General features: G+C 50.3%; 1 protein-coding gene across 1 annotated transcript; it reads right to left on the bottom strand.

The window, feature by feature from the left end:
* Window positions 1-12,081: 12,081 nt before the first annotated feature.
* Window positions 12,082-13,687, bottom strand: LOC119442821 (putative protein TPRXL). The gene is made up of 2 exons (XM_037707857.1): window positions 13,345-13,687; window positions 12,082-12,329 (listed from the first exon to the last, which is right to left on the bottom strand). Exons 1-2 carry the CDS (start codon window positions 13,685-13,687, stop codon window positions 12,082-12,084), a joined length of 591 nt encoding a protein of 196 aa, XP_037563785.1.
* Between the last annotated feature and the right edge of the window lie 6,871 nt (window positions 13,688-20,558).

Raw genomic sequence — 20,558 nt, 5'->3', positions numbered from 1 at the left:
GAGTGGGCAACAGTTTGTCTAGAACATTCACCCAAGAGACCGGTGTGCCACAGGGAGGCGTGCTTAGTTGCACGCTCTTCGTTGTAAAAATGAATTCACTTCACACAGTCATTCCACGCACCATGTTTTACTCTGTAAACTCAACGATGTGCAGATAGGTTTTAAATCCTGCAATCTTGCTATCTGTGAACGCCAGGTCCAGCTTGGCTTAAACAAGTTATGTAGATGGGCGGATGAAAATGGGTTTAAAGTGAACACGCAGAAAAGTACTTGCATGCTTTTCTCCAAGAAGAGAGGCGCAACGCCAACCCCTAGTATTTTTATTAATGGAGATGAACTTACTGTCAGCAGTGAACATAAATTCTTAGGAATCATCTTGGATTCAAAATTAACGTTTATACCCCACATCAAATACCTCAGGACGAAATGCATGAAAACAATGAACCTCCTTAAGCTTCTGTCCCACACCACATGGGGTAGCGACAGGAAGTGCCTATTGGACCTGTACAAAAGTCTTGTACGTACACGTTTAGACTATGGTGCCGTTGTGTACCACTCTGCCGCACCGTGCGCGTTGAAGATGCTAGATCCGATTCATCATTTAGGTATCCGCCTGGCCACAGGTGCTTTCAGGACAAGTCCTATACAAAGCCTATAGGCAGAATCAAACGAGTGGTCACTTACCTTGCAGAGGTCATACTCTAGCTTTGCATATTTTCTGAAGGTACACGCAAACCCTGAACATCCGTGTTACGCTACCATAAATGATATGACTTGCACCACACTATTCCGTAACCGACCCACAGCAAAGGAGCCCTTCTCACTGCGTGTGAGGAAGCTCAGTGATGAAATGGGTGTCCCACTTTTAGAACCTCGTCTAAAAGCCCCAGCAAAGCTCTTATCACCGTGGCAGTGGCAGCTCATTAAATGTGATACATCGTTTGTTCATGTTACAAAGCATGCTCCAGAGGCACACATCCGAATGCACTTCCTCGAACTGCAGCTAAAGTACTCATGCCCAGAATTTTATACTGACGCATCGAAGTCCCATGCTGGCGTGTCTTATGCAGCCGTTGGTGCGTGTTTCTCAGAATCTGACGTCTTGCACCAAGAAACAAGCATCTTTTCCGCGGAGGCTTACGCAGTACTGTCGGCTGTTAAATGCATCAGGAAAACCAATCTACCCAATGCCATCATATTCACTGACTCCTTGAGTGTAGTAAAGTCCTTAATGTCACTCCGCAAACACAATAACCCTGTACTCAACGAGCTTTACTCACTTCTGTGCACTGCGTACTTATCTAACCAGCTTATTGTGATCTGCTGGGTGCCAGGCCACAGATGCATCGAAGGGAACATGCTGGCATACCAGATGCCACATCTCTTACAGCGAACGCTAGCAACACTTTCATATCTGTACCTGTGACAGACTTGAAGCCTTTTCTGCGCAGAAAAATTAGGACGTACTGGCAGCAAATGTGGGACACTGAAACGTCGAATAAGCTGCATTTAATTAAACCTCAGTTGGGTAATTGGCGACCAACAACAAAAATACGGCGAGCTGAAGTAATTCTTTGTCGACTTAGGATAGGCCATACCTACGGGACCCACTCTTACTTGCTGTCTGGTGCTGAACCTCCCATCTGCGCTAAATGTGGAGAGACGCTGACCGTCCTACATGTCCTGATAGAGTGCCACGAATCAGAAGCTGAAAGGAAAAAGCACTTTCCTCTAGCTTACAAAGAGAACGTTCCTCTCATCCAGCAATGTTCCTTCATGTGGACTCATTTTTCAACAGCAAATCGCTTTTAAACTATTTACATGATGTTGATTCACTACAAGTTCTACGCCCGATAAATTCGTAGCATGACCTCTCAACAGAGGCTACTGCTGCGATACTACCATTTGTATGGCACGTGCCTCCAAAGCCTTGCACACAAGGTTGTTGATGAGGCAGCAGTGCCACTGGCACTTACAAATTTTAGAAAATCATCCTCTTAAAGCATGTTTTACGTCTCACAGGACACTTTAAAGCCATTGCCATAATTTTAATACATTTATGTTTTACGCACTGTACAGCGACTCTGCTTTTAGGCCCATATACAGCCGTGTTCAATCCTTTCCACTTCACTGTTCAATTAAATATTCATAATCATTTGCATGGCGCTCTTTGGACAGACCTGGCCCTTGCGCCACTAAACATCACATATCATCATCACAGTGCCGTCAGATTCCGTAATTTGTTTAGAGACAATAACATTTTTCTTTTGGAATGTTCTGAATACGCTCTCTTGCGTCGACGGATTCGTCGAATCGGGTCGCCATTGAACCATGGCTTTCCCTTTCGCTTTACTTTGTTACTTCGAACACTAGGGACGTAACTTTGGGTGAGTGAGAGTATACGATTCTTAAAGATCAACCATAGCTCATTAGTATTTAGGGAATCAGCTAAAAACTCCAACGATAAATAGTGGCCGTCCAACTGTTTTGTAATTTCCGTGTAGTTTGCTTTGTGGTAAAGGTAAATAGTACGAGACTCACTAATTTGGGGGGGGGGCGGAGAAGCAATAGCTAATCTAGCAACAACGTCATGGTCATTTATACCAGGAATAACACGCACGTTTAACAAAAAAGCCGGACATTGCAAAACAACAAGTCAAGAAGATTGAGGCCCCTTGTTGGCTGAGAGACATGCTGAAAAAAAACCAAGAGAATCTCACAATGTTTTCAATTGACCATGGGCTCCAATATTAGAATTCAGAACCCAATCACCTGTATTCAAGGTCGTCCGCAGAATTTTTTGTAGGGGGGGGGGTGCGTTGGTTGTTGGCCCCGGAGGGGAGGGGGGGAGGGAAGCGGTATGTTAACAGCAAAAACGCACTATTTGCGGAACAAATTTATTGATTTCTAAATAAGTAAAATGCACACATGAAAGAACAATTACAAACAGCAAATTAATACGTGGCTAGGAGAGATACATTGGAGTTTATTAGCGAACAAACAATTAAAATTTATTAAAAATGCAAAAAGATACTATCACTTCGTGGAGAAGAGTGCTCAGTCTTGCTGCATGCGGGTTCTCGATTCACCCGAATTGATGACCAGCACAAAGCACAATATGTTCACAAACACGCAACTAAAGTCACTCAGTCAGTCTTCCTTGAATAACAACTGGAGACTCCTCGAACTTTTCTGGGCGAATTGCGTGATGACACGGGTGATAGTCATTTCTGTGCTTCATTACACGCTGTCGGTGCCCACTCATCATACAAAGGCCGTCCAGGCTGTTGTTTGTCATCGTTGAGCGTAGCCAGGTTTTCACTCTTCTCGTTGTACTGAAGGAGCGTTCGGTACCGTTCAGGTAGTAACTGGCAAAGCCAGAGCCACCTTAATGACTTTTGCAACACCGGGGAAGAATGTCTTGGCCTGATGTAGAAGCTCGCAGTAAGTTTTCTGATGGGTCCCCAGTTTTGTTGCACCACATCTCGTACGAAGACATGGCCTCTTCCTTGAAGTTGTCGATGCTGTAAAAGCATTCGAGTTCTTCGGCGAGGGCAACGAACTCAACACGGCGCCGTGTTGAGTTCGCTGCCCTGGCCGAAGAACTCCAGTGCTTTATTTCTGATGGATGCAGCTGGAGAATTTTGAAGCTCCTCTCACTGCTTTTAGAAAAGCGGCGAGCTAAAGAAGCAGTGATAGACTTGTCGGGATATGGAGGGATGCCAGCGGCCCTGTACCTCGACACACCGAGCCCCGCTGTTGGCGCATGCCTGCGCATCAACCGCGGTCCGGTACAAGCTCGAGGAAACTATAGACGACAACCACGTGTACACTCGGAAAGCATTTATTGCGACTGCAACTAACACTTCGAGCAGGCCAGCTAGCTATAGTTGATATCGCTGAGGGTTCCCTCGAAGAGAGTAATACACTAGGTAAAGGAGGGCTTCCGACTTACCAACTGGGGGAATACGGACGGCCGCGGCGATTGCCGCTGCAAGAACGCGGTTGACTAACCACGTGCGGGAATACGGGAACAGCGGCGGAGACTTCGCCGTCGCCACTTGCTGGAGACCAAAGAGACCCGGGCGATATCAGCGGGATCTCACGTGACCCACCCGGTGGCGCTGATAGCGCTTGCGATTCCCGCGCGCCGCCCGCGGAAGGAAAGTTTCCCCTCTCCCAACTCTCCCTGGCACGCATGCGCTTGACGCGACGTTCGCTGCCCGTGCGGCTGTTATGGGACCCGAGGATTCCCACATCCCTCCACCCTTAAATAGTGCCCTACGGTGGAGAAATCGCTGGAACGACGGCATTAATTGACAAAGTATCCGGGCAGATGCGATAGTAAACTTCGGCAGGAAATGTCCGAATCCGCGTTGATAGGCAGCACAGTCCTGTGTGGCGGCCGCCCACATGTGGCAGCCGTCACAGTGGTTGACGATGACGGGGGCTGAAGATGGCTTGCCCTCAAGATGCGCGCCGCAATGTCCACCCGGGAACAGCGGGTCAGGACTTTCTCGAAGCGGTGCGCGCGCCGGCTCGATGAACCTCGCACCGACGCATCCTCGTGGGAGTATATGATGGTGGGCCTCCCTCATTGCGGCTGCCATGTGCTGCTGCATCGGGCCGCGAACAGGGAGGGGCCGAGACAGCAGGCAGGGACGTGGACCATGGCAGCAATAGCAAGTCATGACGGCTTCACTCGTTCTGCAAAGTCGCTCAAATGCACTCCACAAACACTTAGAATTAAGGCAGTAGAGGCCGCCGCAGCGTCGGCCGTCTGACACGATGCTGAACCACCCGTCTACCGCATAGCTTTATGTGGTAACGAGAAGAAAAAAAAACAATCCAGTTCGTTTGAATGAAATTATTCGCTTCGACCGAATTTTTCCGGTCCGATACAGCGCGAAAAAGGGCGATGCTCGTATGAACAAAGCGCTCTCTGGTCCCCCGAGATTTCGGTTATTCCGCCCGCAAAATATTGGGTCCATCTGAACAAAATAAGCTTTCTATTTCGAACGAGGTTTCTCCGCTCGGGCGAGTATAGTAGAACTAGCGAATCCGGTTGCACCCGCTAAATGTCACGGCATGGTCGTCTTCGAACATGCGACCGGCAGCTCCGCAGAGCCTTAGGCCTAATCGCGTCCATGACGGATACCAATGCCACAAAAGACCCATAAAGGGTTCCAATGAGCCGCCGCGAGGAGATGCAGGCCTAGCTTAGTGGTACCCGCTCGCTGCTCAACACGCAGCTTCCGAGCAGACTCCTGGGACTGCGCCCCGCTGACGTCCTAGCCAGCGTTTCCGGCGCCCAGAGCCAAAGATACAGAAAGGAGGCTATTTACATATGTACAGGGAAAATCGACCACCGCGTCGGCTGCTGCACTCACTCGCTTCGGGCGTACTCTTAGGAGCAAACTTGCTGCAAATCTCAGCGACTACATGAGTTCGGCGACACTGGCGCAGCGTTAACTCGCACTCAAGAAAGCAAATGCCCAACCTAGCTAGCAATCACGCCTTCGGTTGAGGCCTAACGCTGGTCCGGACAAAGCCTTCAGGCTTCCACGCATCCGAACCGATCGTCGTCCCGTTTTCCAAGAGCTTGCCCCACGTTGGGAACGCCAAAATGTCGGGATATGGGGGGATCGCCCACTGCTCTCTGCCTCGACACACCGAGCCCCGCGGTTGGCGCATGCCTGCGCATCAACCGCGGTCCGGTACAAGCTCGAGGAAACAATAGACGACAACCACGTGTACACTCGGAAAGCATTTATTACGACTGCAACTAACACTTCGAGCAGGCCAGCTAGCTATAGTTGACATCGCTGAGGGTTCCCTCGAAGAGAATAATACACTAGGTAAAGAAGGGCTTCCGACTTACCAACTGGGGAATACGGAAGGGCCGCGGCGTTTGCCGCGGCAAGAACGCGGTTGACTAACCACGTGCGGGAATACGGGAGCGACGGCGGAGCCTTCCGCCGTCGCCGCTTGCTGGGGACCAAAGAGACCCGGGCGATATCAGCGGGATCTCACGTGACCCACCCGGTGGCGCTGATAGCGCTTGCGATTCCCGCGCGCCGCCCGCGGAAGGAAAGTTTCCCCTCTCCCAACTCTCCCTGGCACGCATGCGCTTGACGCGACGTTCGCTGCCCGTGCGGCTGTTATGGGACCCGAGGATTCCCACAGAGTCCAAGTACGGCACATATATTGTTACACGGTAGTATTCCTCTGGCGACTGAATCCCGTAGTTGTCTCGGTGGGCCTGACGAGAGACTTGTCTTGGTACAGATATCCCCACATTTAAGTGATTGGCTGCCTCCCTTGTTGCATTCATGATGCCAGGGAACTCCTCTACAGCGTTTGTCCCGTGGCCGGGAAAGAAAAAATCACCGCATATCCACGAAGTGAATCATGATGAGTGGGGCGAAGCACTGTGGATCTTTATTCCGCAAAATCACCCGTGACATTGCCCCACTCACGCATGTAAATGCGTGACAACGCGGTGTACAGTATATACAATGTGTTTTATTGCTCACAACGCGTATATCCTGTTGAGTTCCGGGTTGCGTTTCGATTTCATTAGTGTTGCTTTATGGTCGGTGAAATGCAGAGCCAGCAGTTCTTCTAGCGGATACATCCTAAAGTTTGCAAATACGAGGTCTGTGCACGTTCCCCTCGTGGTCGTTGGTTGCTTGTAGTCGTAAGAGATGCACCATAGGAGAGCAGCTTGCTGTCAGCGTTGCCGCTTTGCCACCGCCTCCCGCGCCCTCAAATCCGGGAGCGGCCGGTCTGTACGCGCGCGCTCCCTCTCTCCTTATGGCATGTACAGTACACGCTCGAGCCGCCCATCGCAGCAAGCCGCACCGCACTCAGCCGGTCCGCTTTAATTTTATTGCGATAGCAATTATATGGGCACTTCTACCGGATTTATGCCGTCGTCGTCGCCGTCGCCGTGAGGTTCCCTATAGATTAAATCTTCGCCGCGCGCCGTATGCCCGAGCGGAAGCGTGCGGGGACGCGCGCTATCACGGAGAGCGAACGCACTCAATCACCCACGGGCAAGCAAGGAAGCGGGAAGCCAGCGCAGGAGGGAGCGCGGGGGGTGGGGGGGGCGCGCACTTTTACGCTGCCAACAACCGCGCTCGTCGCTCGTCCGCACCGTCTCTTATCTCCACACGGCTCTGACCTTTATGCTCCGTGCATTCGCCGCTCAGTTTCCGTTGAAGCGATAGACCGCACGTACCTTCGCCCGCTGCGGCGTATGGGCTCGCTGCCAGCGTTTTGACAGTCGTTGTCTGCAGTCATTCAGTGTGATCTATTCGTGTTTGTTTGTGCGCGCTCACACCACGCTTGTTCATTCAGTTAGTAATAGTCGGGCCACATTTTCCAACGCACGCTACACATGCAGTGCTGCCCGGATCGGCAGTGCAGCACTACAGGTGTGTCCCTTCGCACGCGCTGCCCACGGGAAGCGCTTCTCATCAACACCACCGTTTCACACGCGCCTTCTCGTGGTCATCGAGTCTCTCTTCAAGTCGGTCTACTTACGCCGCAGCACACCTGCTTACTTAATCAGCTCATGTTTACTACAATTCATATTGCTACCAAAGCCAATCACCTTACTTCGTATGCCATTGCTGTGTTGCTATCGAATTCATTGCTTCGCCCTTAGAGCGAAACTGTGACATTTTTTTTAAAGTTCACGAGAGGTGGTCGTGAACTTTTGCCAGTATGTACGCGGCGGCCGCACAAACATGGCGCTGGTTCGAAACGAAGCGCGAGGCCTTGGCGCCTAGGCTGCTGTGGCAGTTTATTTTTTTTCGTGGTTTTTGGGATCATTACAAGAGTTATCGAGCAGGCGCAGAGATAGTTGTCGAACGCAGCAATCCGCTGTACCCTGCCTGACCTCTTCAGTGCGTGCGATCGCCAGCGGCAACAGACGGAAATGTGTTGTGTTTACGCGAGGGTCGGAAGCAATGAAACCGGCGATTTCGTATGTGTCGGTTCGTATTTCGCGTGTGCAAGACCAGCAATACAAGCGCGAAGGCCATCCCATACATGTGCATTCTAAGCATGACACATGTTCAGTACGCGCAAGAATGAAAAGAGTGCGATCGCCCACCTCGGCGTATGGTGTGCCTAGGTGTGTGTGTGCGCGCTTCATCGCTGCGAAGCTCGTACGTGTATGTGCATTGTGCAGTGATTGTTTGTGTTTAAGGAGTGACGATACGAGCTGTAGCGATGAGCTTTATTGTCACGTCATCGCAGCCATTGGTAATGTGCTGTTTGTGCCTTGCTTAATGTGAGCTGTTTTGGGGGCTGCTGAGCAGCGGGACAGTGGAAAAGGCAATGAGCTAAGTCCGCATATGTAGAGGAGCAGTTGGGGCAGCTGGGGTCGACTCGATAACGATAGAGAAACAGATGGGAGGGGGTAACCAATGCATTCATTTGGACATGCCGCAGAAGGCGAGCCTCCGGCACAGTGAGTGATGGATGAGGGGGAGGGTAGAGGCGCTTGTTGAGACGGAGCTGGAGGTAGACTTCCTTGATGGTGCGGCGCAGGAAGAGTCTCCCACCATCCTTCGAGGGCTTGGGCCAGGGGATCAACGGTGCCCGGTTAGAAGTGTCACGGGCGAGCTGATGGGCCAGCTCATTGCCGTCAATCCCTGAATGTCCAGGGACCCAGCGAAGGAAAACGGTGGAAGGCTACAGTGCAGAGACCGCTCGTTCGACCTCCTGTTGGAGTGAATGGGGTAGTGTGCGGTTCTGTATGTGGTGGATGGCGGCTTGGGAATCGGAGTATATCGTGTACTCTGGGAGAGAGAAAAGGGAGGGAAATGATTGTAGGGCATGGGCAATGGCAAGAACCTCGAGAGAGAGTGCATCCCGAGGGTGTAGAGGAACGGCCCGCTGGTGTGGGTTTCAGGTGCTGGTAGGTGGGGATGGTAAATTGCGTAGCCGCAGGAACCTCGAGAAGCCACGAAAGAGGCATCCGTGTAGGCTACTCCTTGGGTAGTAAAGGGAGGGGGGGACATGGTGCTGCGCTGCCGCGTGACGACGGCCGGCATGCAAGACGGGAGAGATATTGGACGGGAGGGGGAGGATGTGAAGGTTGGGAGCCGGGGTGGATATAGGAGAGGTAAATGTGGAAACGGGAATGGGGGATATACCCGCCTGGGCCAGTAACCACTGACCCTGACGGGTAAGGGAAAGCCGGGCAAGCTGGCAGTCACAGTGGAGAGAGAGAAGAGAACGGAGAGGATGGAAGAGGCCTGCGGCAAAGAGCTTAGCAGTGGAGGTAGTAATAGGGAGGTTGAGAGCTGCCTTGTAGAGGCCTAAGAGGGCGGTTTCAAAGGTGTTAACTTGAGTGTTCGTGAAGGAAACTTAAGGTACAAAGTACAGGAACTTGTTGAGGGCGAGCGCATGGGCGACGCGGCACGCATGAGCCTCGTGGAGGCCTGAGCGCCGAGTGACCACACGCCACAGGAGGTGAGTTACTGAGTGGCAGGTTGTTACAGCGTGTTGGAGGGCATGCGCATTCTTGGCTGCATGCAAAGGGAAGCCAAGAACTTTGCATTGGGGGATGATATGAATGGGAGAGCCAGAAAGATGGAGGCAGATGAGGGCGTTGTGGGAGCGCTGATATGCGTAGTGGTTGAGAAGGAGAAGCTCGGATTTCTCCGGAGCAGGCGACAGGCCAGCTGTGGTGAGAAAGGAGCCGATGAGATCTAGCCCACGTTGCAGGGTGTCCTGTACGTGACCGGGAGAGCCAGATGAACACCAGAGAGTGATCTCGTCGGCATAAAAGATGTGGTGGAGGTCAGGAATTTGAGCTAGTTGGGAGGCGAGAGGGGTCATAGCAATATTGAAACGGGTAGGAGAGAGAACAGCACCTTGAGGAGTGCCACGGATGAGGACGTGGGGGTCGGACAGATGAGTGTCAACTCGAAAGCGAGACACTCGGTTAGAGAGGAAGGAGCGGACATAAGAGTACAAGCGGTAGCCGCATCCCAGGGAGGAAAGTTGAGACAGGATGTGGTCGTGGCACACACCGTCGAAGGCCTTGCGGACATCAACAGTCAGAAGAGCGTGGATCTGGCTGGGAGTGGGTGAGAGGAAGGTATGCTGGAGGATCAGGAACATGTCCTGTGCAGAGACGCGGCGTCGGAGGCCGATAAAAAATAGGGGAAGAACTCTCTCGGCTCAAGAAAATCAGAGAGGCGAGTCAGAGCCATTCGCTCAAGGGTCTTGCCAACGCACGATGTCAGGGAGATACGGCGAAGGTTAGAGAGGGAGGGAGGTTTGCCCGGCTTTGGAATCATAGAAATGAGGGAGGATGTCCAGGAGCTCGGCAGGCAGCCGCTGTCCCAGGCCTTATTGAAAGTCTGGAGAAGGAATTCCTTGGCGTGGTCAGGAAGGTTGCGGAGTGTGGTGTAAGTTATGGCGTCCTCACCGGGAGCGGAGCTAGAAGCATTAGAAGCACGGGCAGCCTCGGGCTGCCGGAGACTGAAAGGGCGGTCCAGGTCTGGGTTAGGATCGCCCGAGTAGGCTGACTAGGAAGGTGTAAGAGGGGGCGGGAGATACAGAGAGGTGAGCTTGTCAAAGATCTCGGAGGGAGTCCCCTGAGTGAGGGCTTTGGCTAAAGTGGGAGCAAGGGCAGGCTTAGTACCTAAGAGAGATTTAAAAAGAGACCATGTGGATCGCGAGAGCAATGCGGAGTCGGGGCCGTCGCAGAGCGCACTCCAAAGAGCATGCTCGAGGGATGCGCCGTGGGCGACTATCTCGGCCCGCAGAGCAGCAATCCGGGAGGAAAGTTGGGCATTTTGGGGCTGGGAGCAGCGTTGGAGACGTTTACGGCGACGCCATAAACGGAGAAAGTGGGATCCGGGTCTGCGATCGGGTGACGTGGGCGAACGCGACGGCTACTGGCCGACACCGCTGCGGAGATGCACGACGTCCAGTCGTCGTAAGATTCAAAGGACACGGAAAGAATATTAGTGCGAAATGCCTGCCAGTCAGTGTGAGTGACTTGGAGCCAGCGAGGGATGTGGGAAAGAGAGGTGATAATATGAATGAGAAAGTGGTCGCTGAGAAGGGTTTCGGCTGTGACCTGCCAGTGAAAGGAAAGGGCGCCCCGAGAAAAGGTGAGGTCGGGTGTCGTGGAGCGCTGTGAGACAGTGCCCGCTCGAGTAGGGGAGCCAGGATTATTAAGAAGAGTGAGGTGGCGTTCCTGGGCAAGACAATGGAGAAGGCGGCCGGGTTTGAGGGTCTGGGGGTAGCCCCAGAGTGTGTGAGGAGCATTAAAGTCGCCCCCAAGGAGGAGATGGGTGGTGGATGGAAGAGAATTAAGGAACTTGTTCAGGGCCGTGAATAAAGAGCATGTGACAGGGGAATTGTAGAAAGATATAAGGGCGAGTGAGATGCGGGACGGAGGTTGGTAATTGACCACACCAACTAAATATTTAAGGAGGCTAGAGGGGATGTCAATTGGCTCGACGAGAACGTCGTTGCGCACATAAACGGACGCAAGCGGCGTCCCCGTCGTGGCGTGGTAGGCGCGGTAACCTGGGACGGTGCGGGCCGTCCGAGTCTCCTGGAGAAGGAGAAAATGGGGTAGGGAGGGGCGGGTGAGGAAATACTGATGGAGGGGGGTCTTATTAGTGCGAAGGTTTCGGCAGTTCCACTGCACAATCTCGAAGTCCGTTCCACGCGCCATCTAAGATAGGGTAGTTGTGGAGGTGTTTGTGGGGGCGCGTCCCTTCTTTTTGGCTGGGGGGAGAGACTCCTGCAGGGAGTGGAGCATAAACGTGAAGGATTCCAATTGCTTGGATTGCGCTTGGAGTGTGGTGAGAATCTATATAATCGAAGTTTCTAGTTGAACCAAGCGACTGTGGTGTGCGGTGGTGGTGGTTTCGACCAAGTCAGCCAATGGGGCGACCTGGGCATTGGAGGACGTAGAAATGAGCGTAGAAATGAGCGTATGAGCGTAGAAATGTGCTCATTTTTAAGCTTGGTAAGCTGGGATATTGGAGAGGAAGTGGTTTTCTGGAGGGTTTGTGTCAATGTGTGGATTCGTTGTTGTCATTCATGGGAGATGCGCTGTTGCTCGCGCTGGTGGCGCTCCAGCATTGTGAGCCGGAGATCGAAGGAGCGGCTCTCGTCAACCAAGGACGGAGAGGGTATAGTTGCGGAAGAAAGGGATGCCGACGCCGAGGACCCTTTCACTGTAGCAGCGTAGGATCCTGGTGGTGATGGGGTCGGAGGTGCGGGGGATTCATGAGCGGAGGAGGAGGTGGAGGAAGGGGTGGCCTGCGTGGCCCGGCGCAGAGCTGTGCGACGGAGAAACGCGGCTTTAGCACACTCGCGATGCTTAGCAAGGAGGAAGGGGCAGGTGGGATCGATAGAGGAATGACTTTTTACTTGGCAATGAATACCATACGTGGGCGGTAGGATCCGCGGGCAGAGGAGCAGCACAGCGGCGGCACTTGGCCGGAACGCTGTGTTGAGGGTATTGGTGGGCACGGTGTCCCAGAGCAAGACAACGAGTGCATGTGGGGGGGGCTTAGGCTTATGAGGACGGCATCGGAAAAGCGACGCGTTTAAAATATACGAAGTGGGGGATGACGGTGCCAGTAAAGGTTATGAGCACCGATTCCGTGGTGCCCATCATACGAGCAGCGGGAATATCAGTCGTGAATGATTCAAGGTCATGCATGAGCTGAGCAGGAGTGAAGTGACTGCCGACGTTATGAATGACGCCGAGGCATGAGATGGCATACGTTTTGACGGACATTGGCTTACCGTTGAGCTGGAGATGCGTGAGAGAGAGAGAAGGAGGTGGGCGGTGAGAGGGGAATGCGTTTTCAGGAATACAAGCCTCTGAGCTGGCTTGGCCTGAAGGGTGATCTCTGCACTGGTTTTGGAGGAGAGATGTGCGGCGGAGATGATGGCGGCGAGCAAGTCGTATAGAGGCAGCTTGGGAGTGAGGGTACCGGGGGGAAGTTAGATTCCAACAGAGATGAGCTCGGTGCGGGGTCGGGCGGTGGAGGCAGGTTTACGGCTGGTACCGGCGGTGCTCCAGGCGCTTTCCGGGGTTGGCGTATTATGGTTGTTTTCTGGGGACGCCATGAAATCCAGCTCCGCCGACGAGTCGTCAGCCTGGGACGTGGTGGGCGAAGGAAAATTGGGAGTATCATTGGCGGACATACAGTTTACATTGGCCAGCACGGGAGGAGTCGTAGATCCGGTGGAATCGGCAGCAAGAAGCGCGGCCGGCTGCGATGTAGATGACGGGCTGCAGCTCTTTGCATCAGGCGGCCGCGGTGGCGGCGACGGCGAACGCACCTGGCTGCGACACAGCTGAGGGTCCGAAGCTCTTGGCGTCGCTTACTGCGTGGAACTTGGTCGTGGTAGACATTGCGGCGACGAACGCTGGCTGCGACGCGGCTGTCGCCCCGGAGTTCTCAGTGTCGCTCACAGCGTTGAATGTGACCGGAATTTTCACGGTGTCGTGCGCGGAGCTGAGGAACGCACCCGGTTGAGACAGGGCAGCCGGCCTGGAACTGTTGACGTCGCTAGTGGCGTTGAAAGTTGACAGAGTAGGCATGGCGGTGCTGGCGGCGGGAGAAGAGGAGGCCTGCGGGCCATCGGTGAGTGCTGCCTGCAGGGGCTTGATGAGACGCTGCATTCCAGAGGTCCGAGCGCGGCGTCTTAGGGTTAGCGCGGCGCCGCGCCGCTTCGGATGTTTGGAGGGGCCTGGAGGGTCAGCTAGGCGTCGGACTGGGATACGAATGGTGTCCACGTGTCTCCGAAGTCTTCGTGAAAAAGTGGAGAGTAATTCCAGGTGCGGGCAAGGCCCTGCACCGGGCCAGGGGCAGTTGAAAACAGAGCGCTCGGTAGGTAGCCGATGGTGATGATGATGATTTATTGGCATCCCCTTTGAAACGGGGCGGCGACAAATAGTCACCTAGCCTGCTTGATTTAATCAGGTATACTATACATGTTCTTTATCCAGCATTTTTGTATACCTCTCATTATTTTTCTTTTTCAAAAATTTACCTTGTACCGCTGCCTATGATTTTAAGAGATCAGGTCGTATCCATCTTTCCCCTGCTTTTTTTCTGCCAATACTCTAATCGTCTCTTGCTGATCTCTACGGCTGATCTGTTTATGTTTCCTTCCACTTTAAACCCAAGCACTTCTGGGAGCTGCACGTTACCTACGGTTCTCGCTGGTTTGATCCCGTCGCATTCCATTAGGATGTGCTGAGTAGTCTCTGGATCTTTACTGCAGCATACACATGTCTCATCTAGTTCCGATATGTTTTCGTCCTTAGGCAACCGGCTCGAGCCTCAAATAGCGAGGGACTGCCCTTTGTGTTATCATACAGATTTGCTCTTCTAATTTCTTCTCATTCTTGTAAATCTCCATTGTCCTTTTTGTTTCCATTCTTTGCATACAATTCACGGTCTCTATTTCTCTCACTTTCTTTCTGATGACTCCTGGTTGTCTATTTACAGTTTCGATTATCCTGTACTTGGTTGCCAACTTCCTTGACCTCTTCCTCCATTCTGTGTCCACGCTTTTCATGTAGAGATACTTGTGCACTTTAGCCGCTCATTTATTTTCATACATGTTCCTGAGCCTTTCTTCAAAACTAATTTTGCTCTGTGCTGCTCTGACTTCAAAAGAGGCCCAACCCATGTCACCCTGCACTGCCTCATTTGTCGTATTACCGTGTGCTCCCAAAGTCAACCGGCTTACTGATCTTTGGTTAACTTCCAAACCCGCCAATATATCCGATTTTAAGCATATAATGGCATTTGCGAATGTTAGCGCTGGCACCATTACTCCTTTCCAGATTCCACGCACCACCTCATACTTATTGTGGCCCCATAGTGCTCTGTGTTTCATTAATGCTGCATTCCGCTTCCCCTTTATTTTCTGATTATCTTGGTGGTTGCTTGAGTAATTCTTTTCTTGGTTTATGTGTACGCCGAGGTACTTTATTGCTTCACTATGGGTATTACTTGCTGTTGAATTGACACCACGAAGTTACTCGTGTGTTCATTAAAGATCATAATTCCTGATTTTTCTGTGCTAAACTTAAGGCCTAGATTTGTCGCTGCATTCCCACAGATATTCGCAAGTATCTGTAAATCTTTTTTATTGTCCGCTAGTAGCACAATGTCGCCTGCGTACATCAGTACAGGGACATTCTGTTGCACCATTTGTCCATTACGCATGTAGGATAAATCAAAACCTAATTCGCTGTTTTCCAGTCGTCTTTCTATACCCTTGACGTAAAGCGTGAACAACAATGGTGACAGAGGGCATCCTTGCTTCAATCCTTGGTGAATTCCCACCATTTAATTTCCTTTTCGGCCTTCCCATACCACTTGTACTTGGTTGTCTCGATATATCTCCCTCAGCAGCTCCACGAAATCGTCATCTATGCCTTCGTATTGAAGAATATCCCACAACAATTCCCTGTCTACGTTGTCATAAGCTCCTTTAATACTAGAAATGCTATCCATAAAGGTCTTTTCTGAGCTACTGAAATCTCTATGCACTGAGTTAGTACAAACATATTGTCTTCTAAGCATCTGCCTGGCCTGAACCCATTCTGTAGTTCCCCCAATACATCGTTTTCCTCCACCCACTTCGAAAGTTCTAATTTTATGGCTTGCATTGCCATTCTGTATATCACCGACGTTACTGCAACTGGCCTGTACGATCTCATCTTATCCTTATCTCCTTTGCCTTTGTAGATGAGGTTCATCTTGCTTTCACGCCATCCAACGGGAATTTTCTTTGTTCTAATCACTTGCTCTACGGCATTATTCAGCAGTGCCTTGCTTTTTGGACTGAGGTTTTTGATTAGCTGTATTGGGATTTCATCGGGTCCTGCTGCCGTGTTGTTAGGGACATTTTCTGCTGCCTTTTTCCAATAAAATCTTTCTATGCTAAATTTTGACCTCTCTGGGCTCTCTGCTGTTGCTGGATCTGTTTGTTGTCTGAACTACGCTTTTTCTTGTGCCGAAGTTATCCCTAATAACGTCTGTGATGTACCGCATCGCATCATCTCCTTCGTAGATGTTACCCTCTTCATCCCTTATAGCCGTTTGCGAGTTTTTAGTTGGAGCTCCGAGTGCTTTTATATGGTTCCAGCATCTTTTTGAAGCTCCTTTGTCTTTTTTGTGAATGTTAATTATGCACCCAACGTTCACTTGCGCATTTAATTTTCTCTTGCACTCACTCACTCGCAACCCTTTTCTTTTCTCGGTATGTATTCCATCTAAGGAGCACCTCTTCTTGTGATCCCAACTCTTTGGCTTCTCGATGAGCACTGGATGCCTCTTTACGCTCTTCTATAGCTTGTTTTATTTCCTTGTTCCACCACTTACGTAGTTTCCTCTTGCTAATCCAACAATTGTTTTGCCGTGTCCGCCTTATTTCATGCTGCATAACATCCATCAGTTCCTTATATTCCCAGACTGCTGTAGGAGAATTCTCAATTTTCTTCTCTATGTTGTTTGCGATCTCTGTTATTTGCTCGTCATTCATTTTTAAAAACTCTGAGGCTATTGGTTCATGTTCTGCGCTAGCATCTCGCCCAAACTTTAATGCTAAACGTCCATGATCGCTTCCCAGGCTATTTTTTCCATTTTCGTCTATTATCATTTGGTCTAGTTGTTCGTAGACCATTTCTGAGACTAAGGCGTACTCGATACATGACTGCCTGTTTCTGCATTGCCACAATACCTGTCCATGACACTTATTCTCCCTGTTAACTACTATACGGTTCTGTTCATCACACAGATCCAGCACTAGAGAGCCATTGTAATCAGTATATCTGTCTAAATAGTCCATGTGTGCGTTCATATCTCCCACTAATATCGCCTGGCCCGATTTACTGAACTCATTACTATCGCTTCTAATGCAATCAACCAATTCCTTATTTTTTTCTCTGCTATCACTACCTATCCATAGGTAAGCTACTCCCAGCCACGTCTTTTTACCTTGCCATGTGCCACTAATCCATAAATGCTCTTTACATGTTTCATTTACCCTTCGCCACTTCAGACCTCGCCTAATAAGTACGCCTATGCCTCCGCATTTCCTTGACCCGGACATTCTGTTGCACCCTTCCCATACAAAATTGTCAATAACCGGCGGCTGCTCCAGATCTCTTAGATGCGTTTCGGTCAAGGCGTACACGCTAATCGCTTCATCATTCAGCTGCGTTTGAATTTCCAGCCATTTTTCCTGCTTGCGACCACCCTGCATGTTAATGAAGCAAATTTTACCTTCTCTATTCTTATCCTTTCTGTGTCTTTTCCTGACTCCTGGTCGTCTAATTCTGCCCTTTACTAGTGTTTCGCTACGTTCAATGCTTAATCCTGCTTGCTGATTGCCTGGGGCCCACCTAAAAAAGCTACAGCTCGCGCTGCGAATCGACGTCCGATCGGTGTTGCTACCCTTTCGCTAAAATGTATCCCGTCACGCACAAAAGCGCCTTCGCGGCCTGCTCCGTGCACTTCTGGGTTGATGTCAATGACCGTAAAATTCATTGCTTTAGCTAGAGTCCAAATTTCCCTGTTTACTGCAAGAATTGCCCTTTCAAATTCCTAGCCCCGCCTTTCAACCTCTGGCACCCTGCACACCGCGATTTGCACTTCTTTTGAAACATTCCGCAGGTCGGTGACCCCTTTGGCTATTTGCTTTGTGATCTCTGCTCCTCGTCCGTGCAGTACGTCAATCACTCCGCCCATTATCACCACTAGGTGTCTATCCTCCACTGTGTCGCACACGCGTTCCTTGGCCTTCGCTATCACCTCTCTAATCGGCTTTCCCGGAAGCGCGCTAACCTGGACTCGTTCGCCTGCACCTACACTCTCTGTTATGGCCGGTTCTACTTTACGCATGTTGGAATCCCCAACAAAGACTACTCGACGCTTTTCTTCCCCCTCGCCGCCGAAAGCTGCCCCCGAGGTCACAATGCCCTTCCCTCCTGTCTTATCCTTGCCCTTGGCTTTGTTCTCTTCCGCGGCCGCGTCAGTGGTATCCCCCTCGTGACTATCACTGACGGTTCCGCCACTGCCTCCCGGCGTGGCGGGTTCGGCTGTCTCTGCACTCGCATCGGAGCGAGCTCCATTCACGGCGCTCGCCTTGATGGGTTCACCATTGCTTTGCTGAATGGTGGCCCTCAGCTTCATCTCTACGTTACCTAGCTTTTCTTCTACCTCCTTCCACTGCTTCTGCTCGCTTTTAAGTTCCTTTTCTAGATTTCCAACGCGCTTAGCTAGCTTATCTTTCTCTTGTTCTAGACGGTCTAGCCGCGACCCTAGCACACACATCCCACACATAAAATATGCACCGTTCGCTTCGCGTGCAGACTTAAACCGCGTTTCTTCCAACGCGTAAGAACGCTCGCACTCAGAACAACGCACGCGTGGGTTTCCCCTAGTACCAACCATCATCTCGTACTAACAATGCGTAGATGTGAAAAAAAATTTACCTACGCGAGAAGACCACGAAAGTGAAAAAGCATGAAAATAATTTATAAAGATTGCTTGGCTAGGCTAACCCTCCTAAAAAACAAAGAGGAAATATAAAATAAGAAAACTTATCTCTTTGGCACGCTGCCCCTGCTGCGCTGAAACGGCACCTCAACTCGACACGTCCGCTCCCGTCGGCTTCACTCGCCCGAGTGAAACAGGGCCAGCTAAACAGTGCGGCGCCACCTAGTGGTCTCCAATGTTCCTATGTTGTAACTATAGGCTGCGTTTCCATGAATGCTACTGTGGGGCTTTGCTTCATCGACACGCTATCTGAGCACAGTGCAGTGCAGCCTCCTTCGCCAGTTTTAGCAAAAACGAACGCCCTGATAAATGTTCACATGAACTGCGCCGTCTGCTCAGTGCATATTTGGCGTTTGCTCACCACTGTCATCACGTATCCTACTAGAGCAGAGTAGGAAATTAATTATGCAGTGAACAATAAAACCTTCGTAGCATTCTGCATCGTCAATGCATCACCATTGCTACTGCTGTGGTGCCATCTCCTAAAAATAAATCGAACCACTTTTACTGCCTGTGTAGTCCTAGCAGTGTCAAAACAAACAGCTCATCTCAATAAGAACAACAAAAAATACCCAATGCTTTGTCCTTAGTGTGAGATGAGATTAGGCAGTGATGGATTTTACCATTTATTTGTTGCTGTCAGCGTGTACAACTAGTAAAAGTGCAAAGATTGGATTGAAGTGGGTGGTCTTGGCTGAATGGGTGGTGCCATCTTGCTGCATAATCACGGTTAGGGTGGCTACTATTGTTACCAGTGCTAACCGCCATAGTAATTCACAGTACAAGATGGGCATGCGAGATGGGCCTAACATCTGTGAATCTTTTGTGAACGTCACCATGTAGCCTGCACCAAAGTACAACAAAAAGCTAGGCAACATGGGAGACGTAAGGTGTGGAATTGACGAGGGAACAATATTTAGCTTCATGCACCTTTGCAACGATCCATCTCCTTACATTAATTATCTGTCCTCATGTCAACAAACTCATTGCAGTTCGACTTGTCAATATAACATGGATGCATTATACCATTGTCGATCTAAATAAAAAAAATTGAAGAAAGGTGCATCAGGTGTTCTGCAAAAAAAGAGAGAAGGTGAACCCTCGTTTCTTATATGGGAGTAGGCAAGAGAGAAAAGTTCTTTGCGTTGCTGGTCGAGCAAAAAAAGAATGCCTCTGTACACGAAGAGCAGGTCAACTCCTTGTACTACAGATTCTTTGCTTCTATTTCAGCTGCTACTGTACCGTTTTAAAGAATTATTGTGGTAGAATACTCCTTGGAAGACACTTTACAACTTTTATAGTATAACTAAAACTTTCCACAGGGCCCTGGCAAACGGTTCTCTTAAATTGCTGAGGGGCCCATCAAGGGGCTGTACAATTTAGATGAGTCGTTTCTATGTAAACCTCACATTGACAAGCTTTGCAAAAATCTCAGCAAAGCTTGTTATATTCTGCTCAAGTGCCGAAATTATTTTGATACAGAAACCCTTCGACAAATTTATTTCAGCTTGTTCCACAGCCATCTGTGGTACTGTGTTACATCTTCGGGCCAATCATACATTGAGCCATTTATGAAACTTCAAAAGAGGGCTGTCCGCTTTATGACTTCCTCACATTACAATGCTAACACGACACTGCTCTTTCAACATGTACACATTTTACCGTTTACTTCATTACTAAATTTTAAAACTCTTGTAATGGTTAATAACAGCATGGTTTCCAACTACCCACTCTCTGCTGCCTTTACCAAATCAGGACACTTTACACACAGTGCACTAAAACAAATTTTTTTTGTTCCAAAGGCCTGTAATGTGTGTGGTAAACGGAGAATTTGAGGTGTTGGAGTAGTTGAGAGGACGTTCAGCCCACAGAAGTTAGAAATGCAGCTAATTTTCAGAGATAATTAAAACTGCATTTTCGTGATCTTCTTTCGTTTGTTTATTGATACATTCACTGCTTCCTTTTTTTTCTGGT

Source organism: Dermacentor silvarum, chromosome 1 (assembly GCF_013339745.2).
Source record: "Dermacentor silvarum isolate Dsil-2018 chromosome 1, BIME_Dsil_1.4, whole genome shotgun sequence".
NCBI classification, from domain to species: domain Eukaryota; kingdom Metazoa; phylum Arthropoda; class Arachnida; order Ixodida; family Ixodidae; genus Dermacentor; species Dermacentor silvarum.
The sequence above is the reverse complement of the archived record's forward strand: the minus strand, read 5'-3'. Positions and strand labels throughout refer to the sequence as shown.

Excerpts from the sequence above, each read along its gene's own strand:
- LOC119442821 (XM_037707857.1), bottom strand. The coding sequence starts at position 13,687 with ATGCAGCGTCTCATCAAGCCCCTGCAGGCAGCACTCACCGATGGCCCG. Across the intron at positions 12,330-13,344 it reads CTCAGCTGTGTCGCAGCCAG|CTCTGCGCCGGGCCACGCAG; the intron begins GTGCGTTCGCCG and ends TCCGTCGCACAG.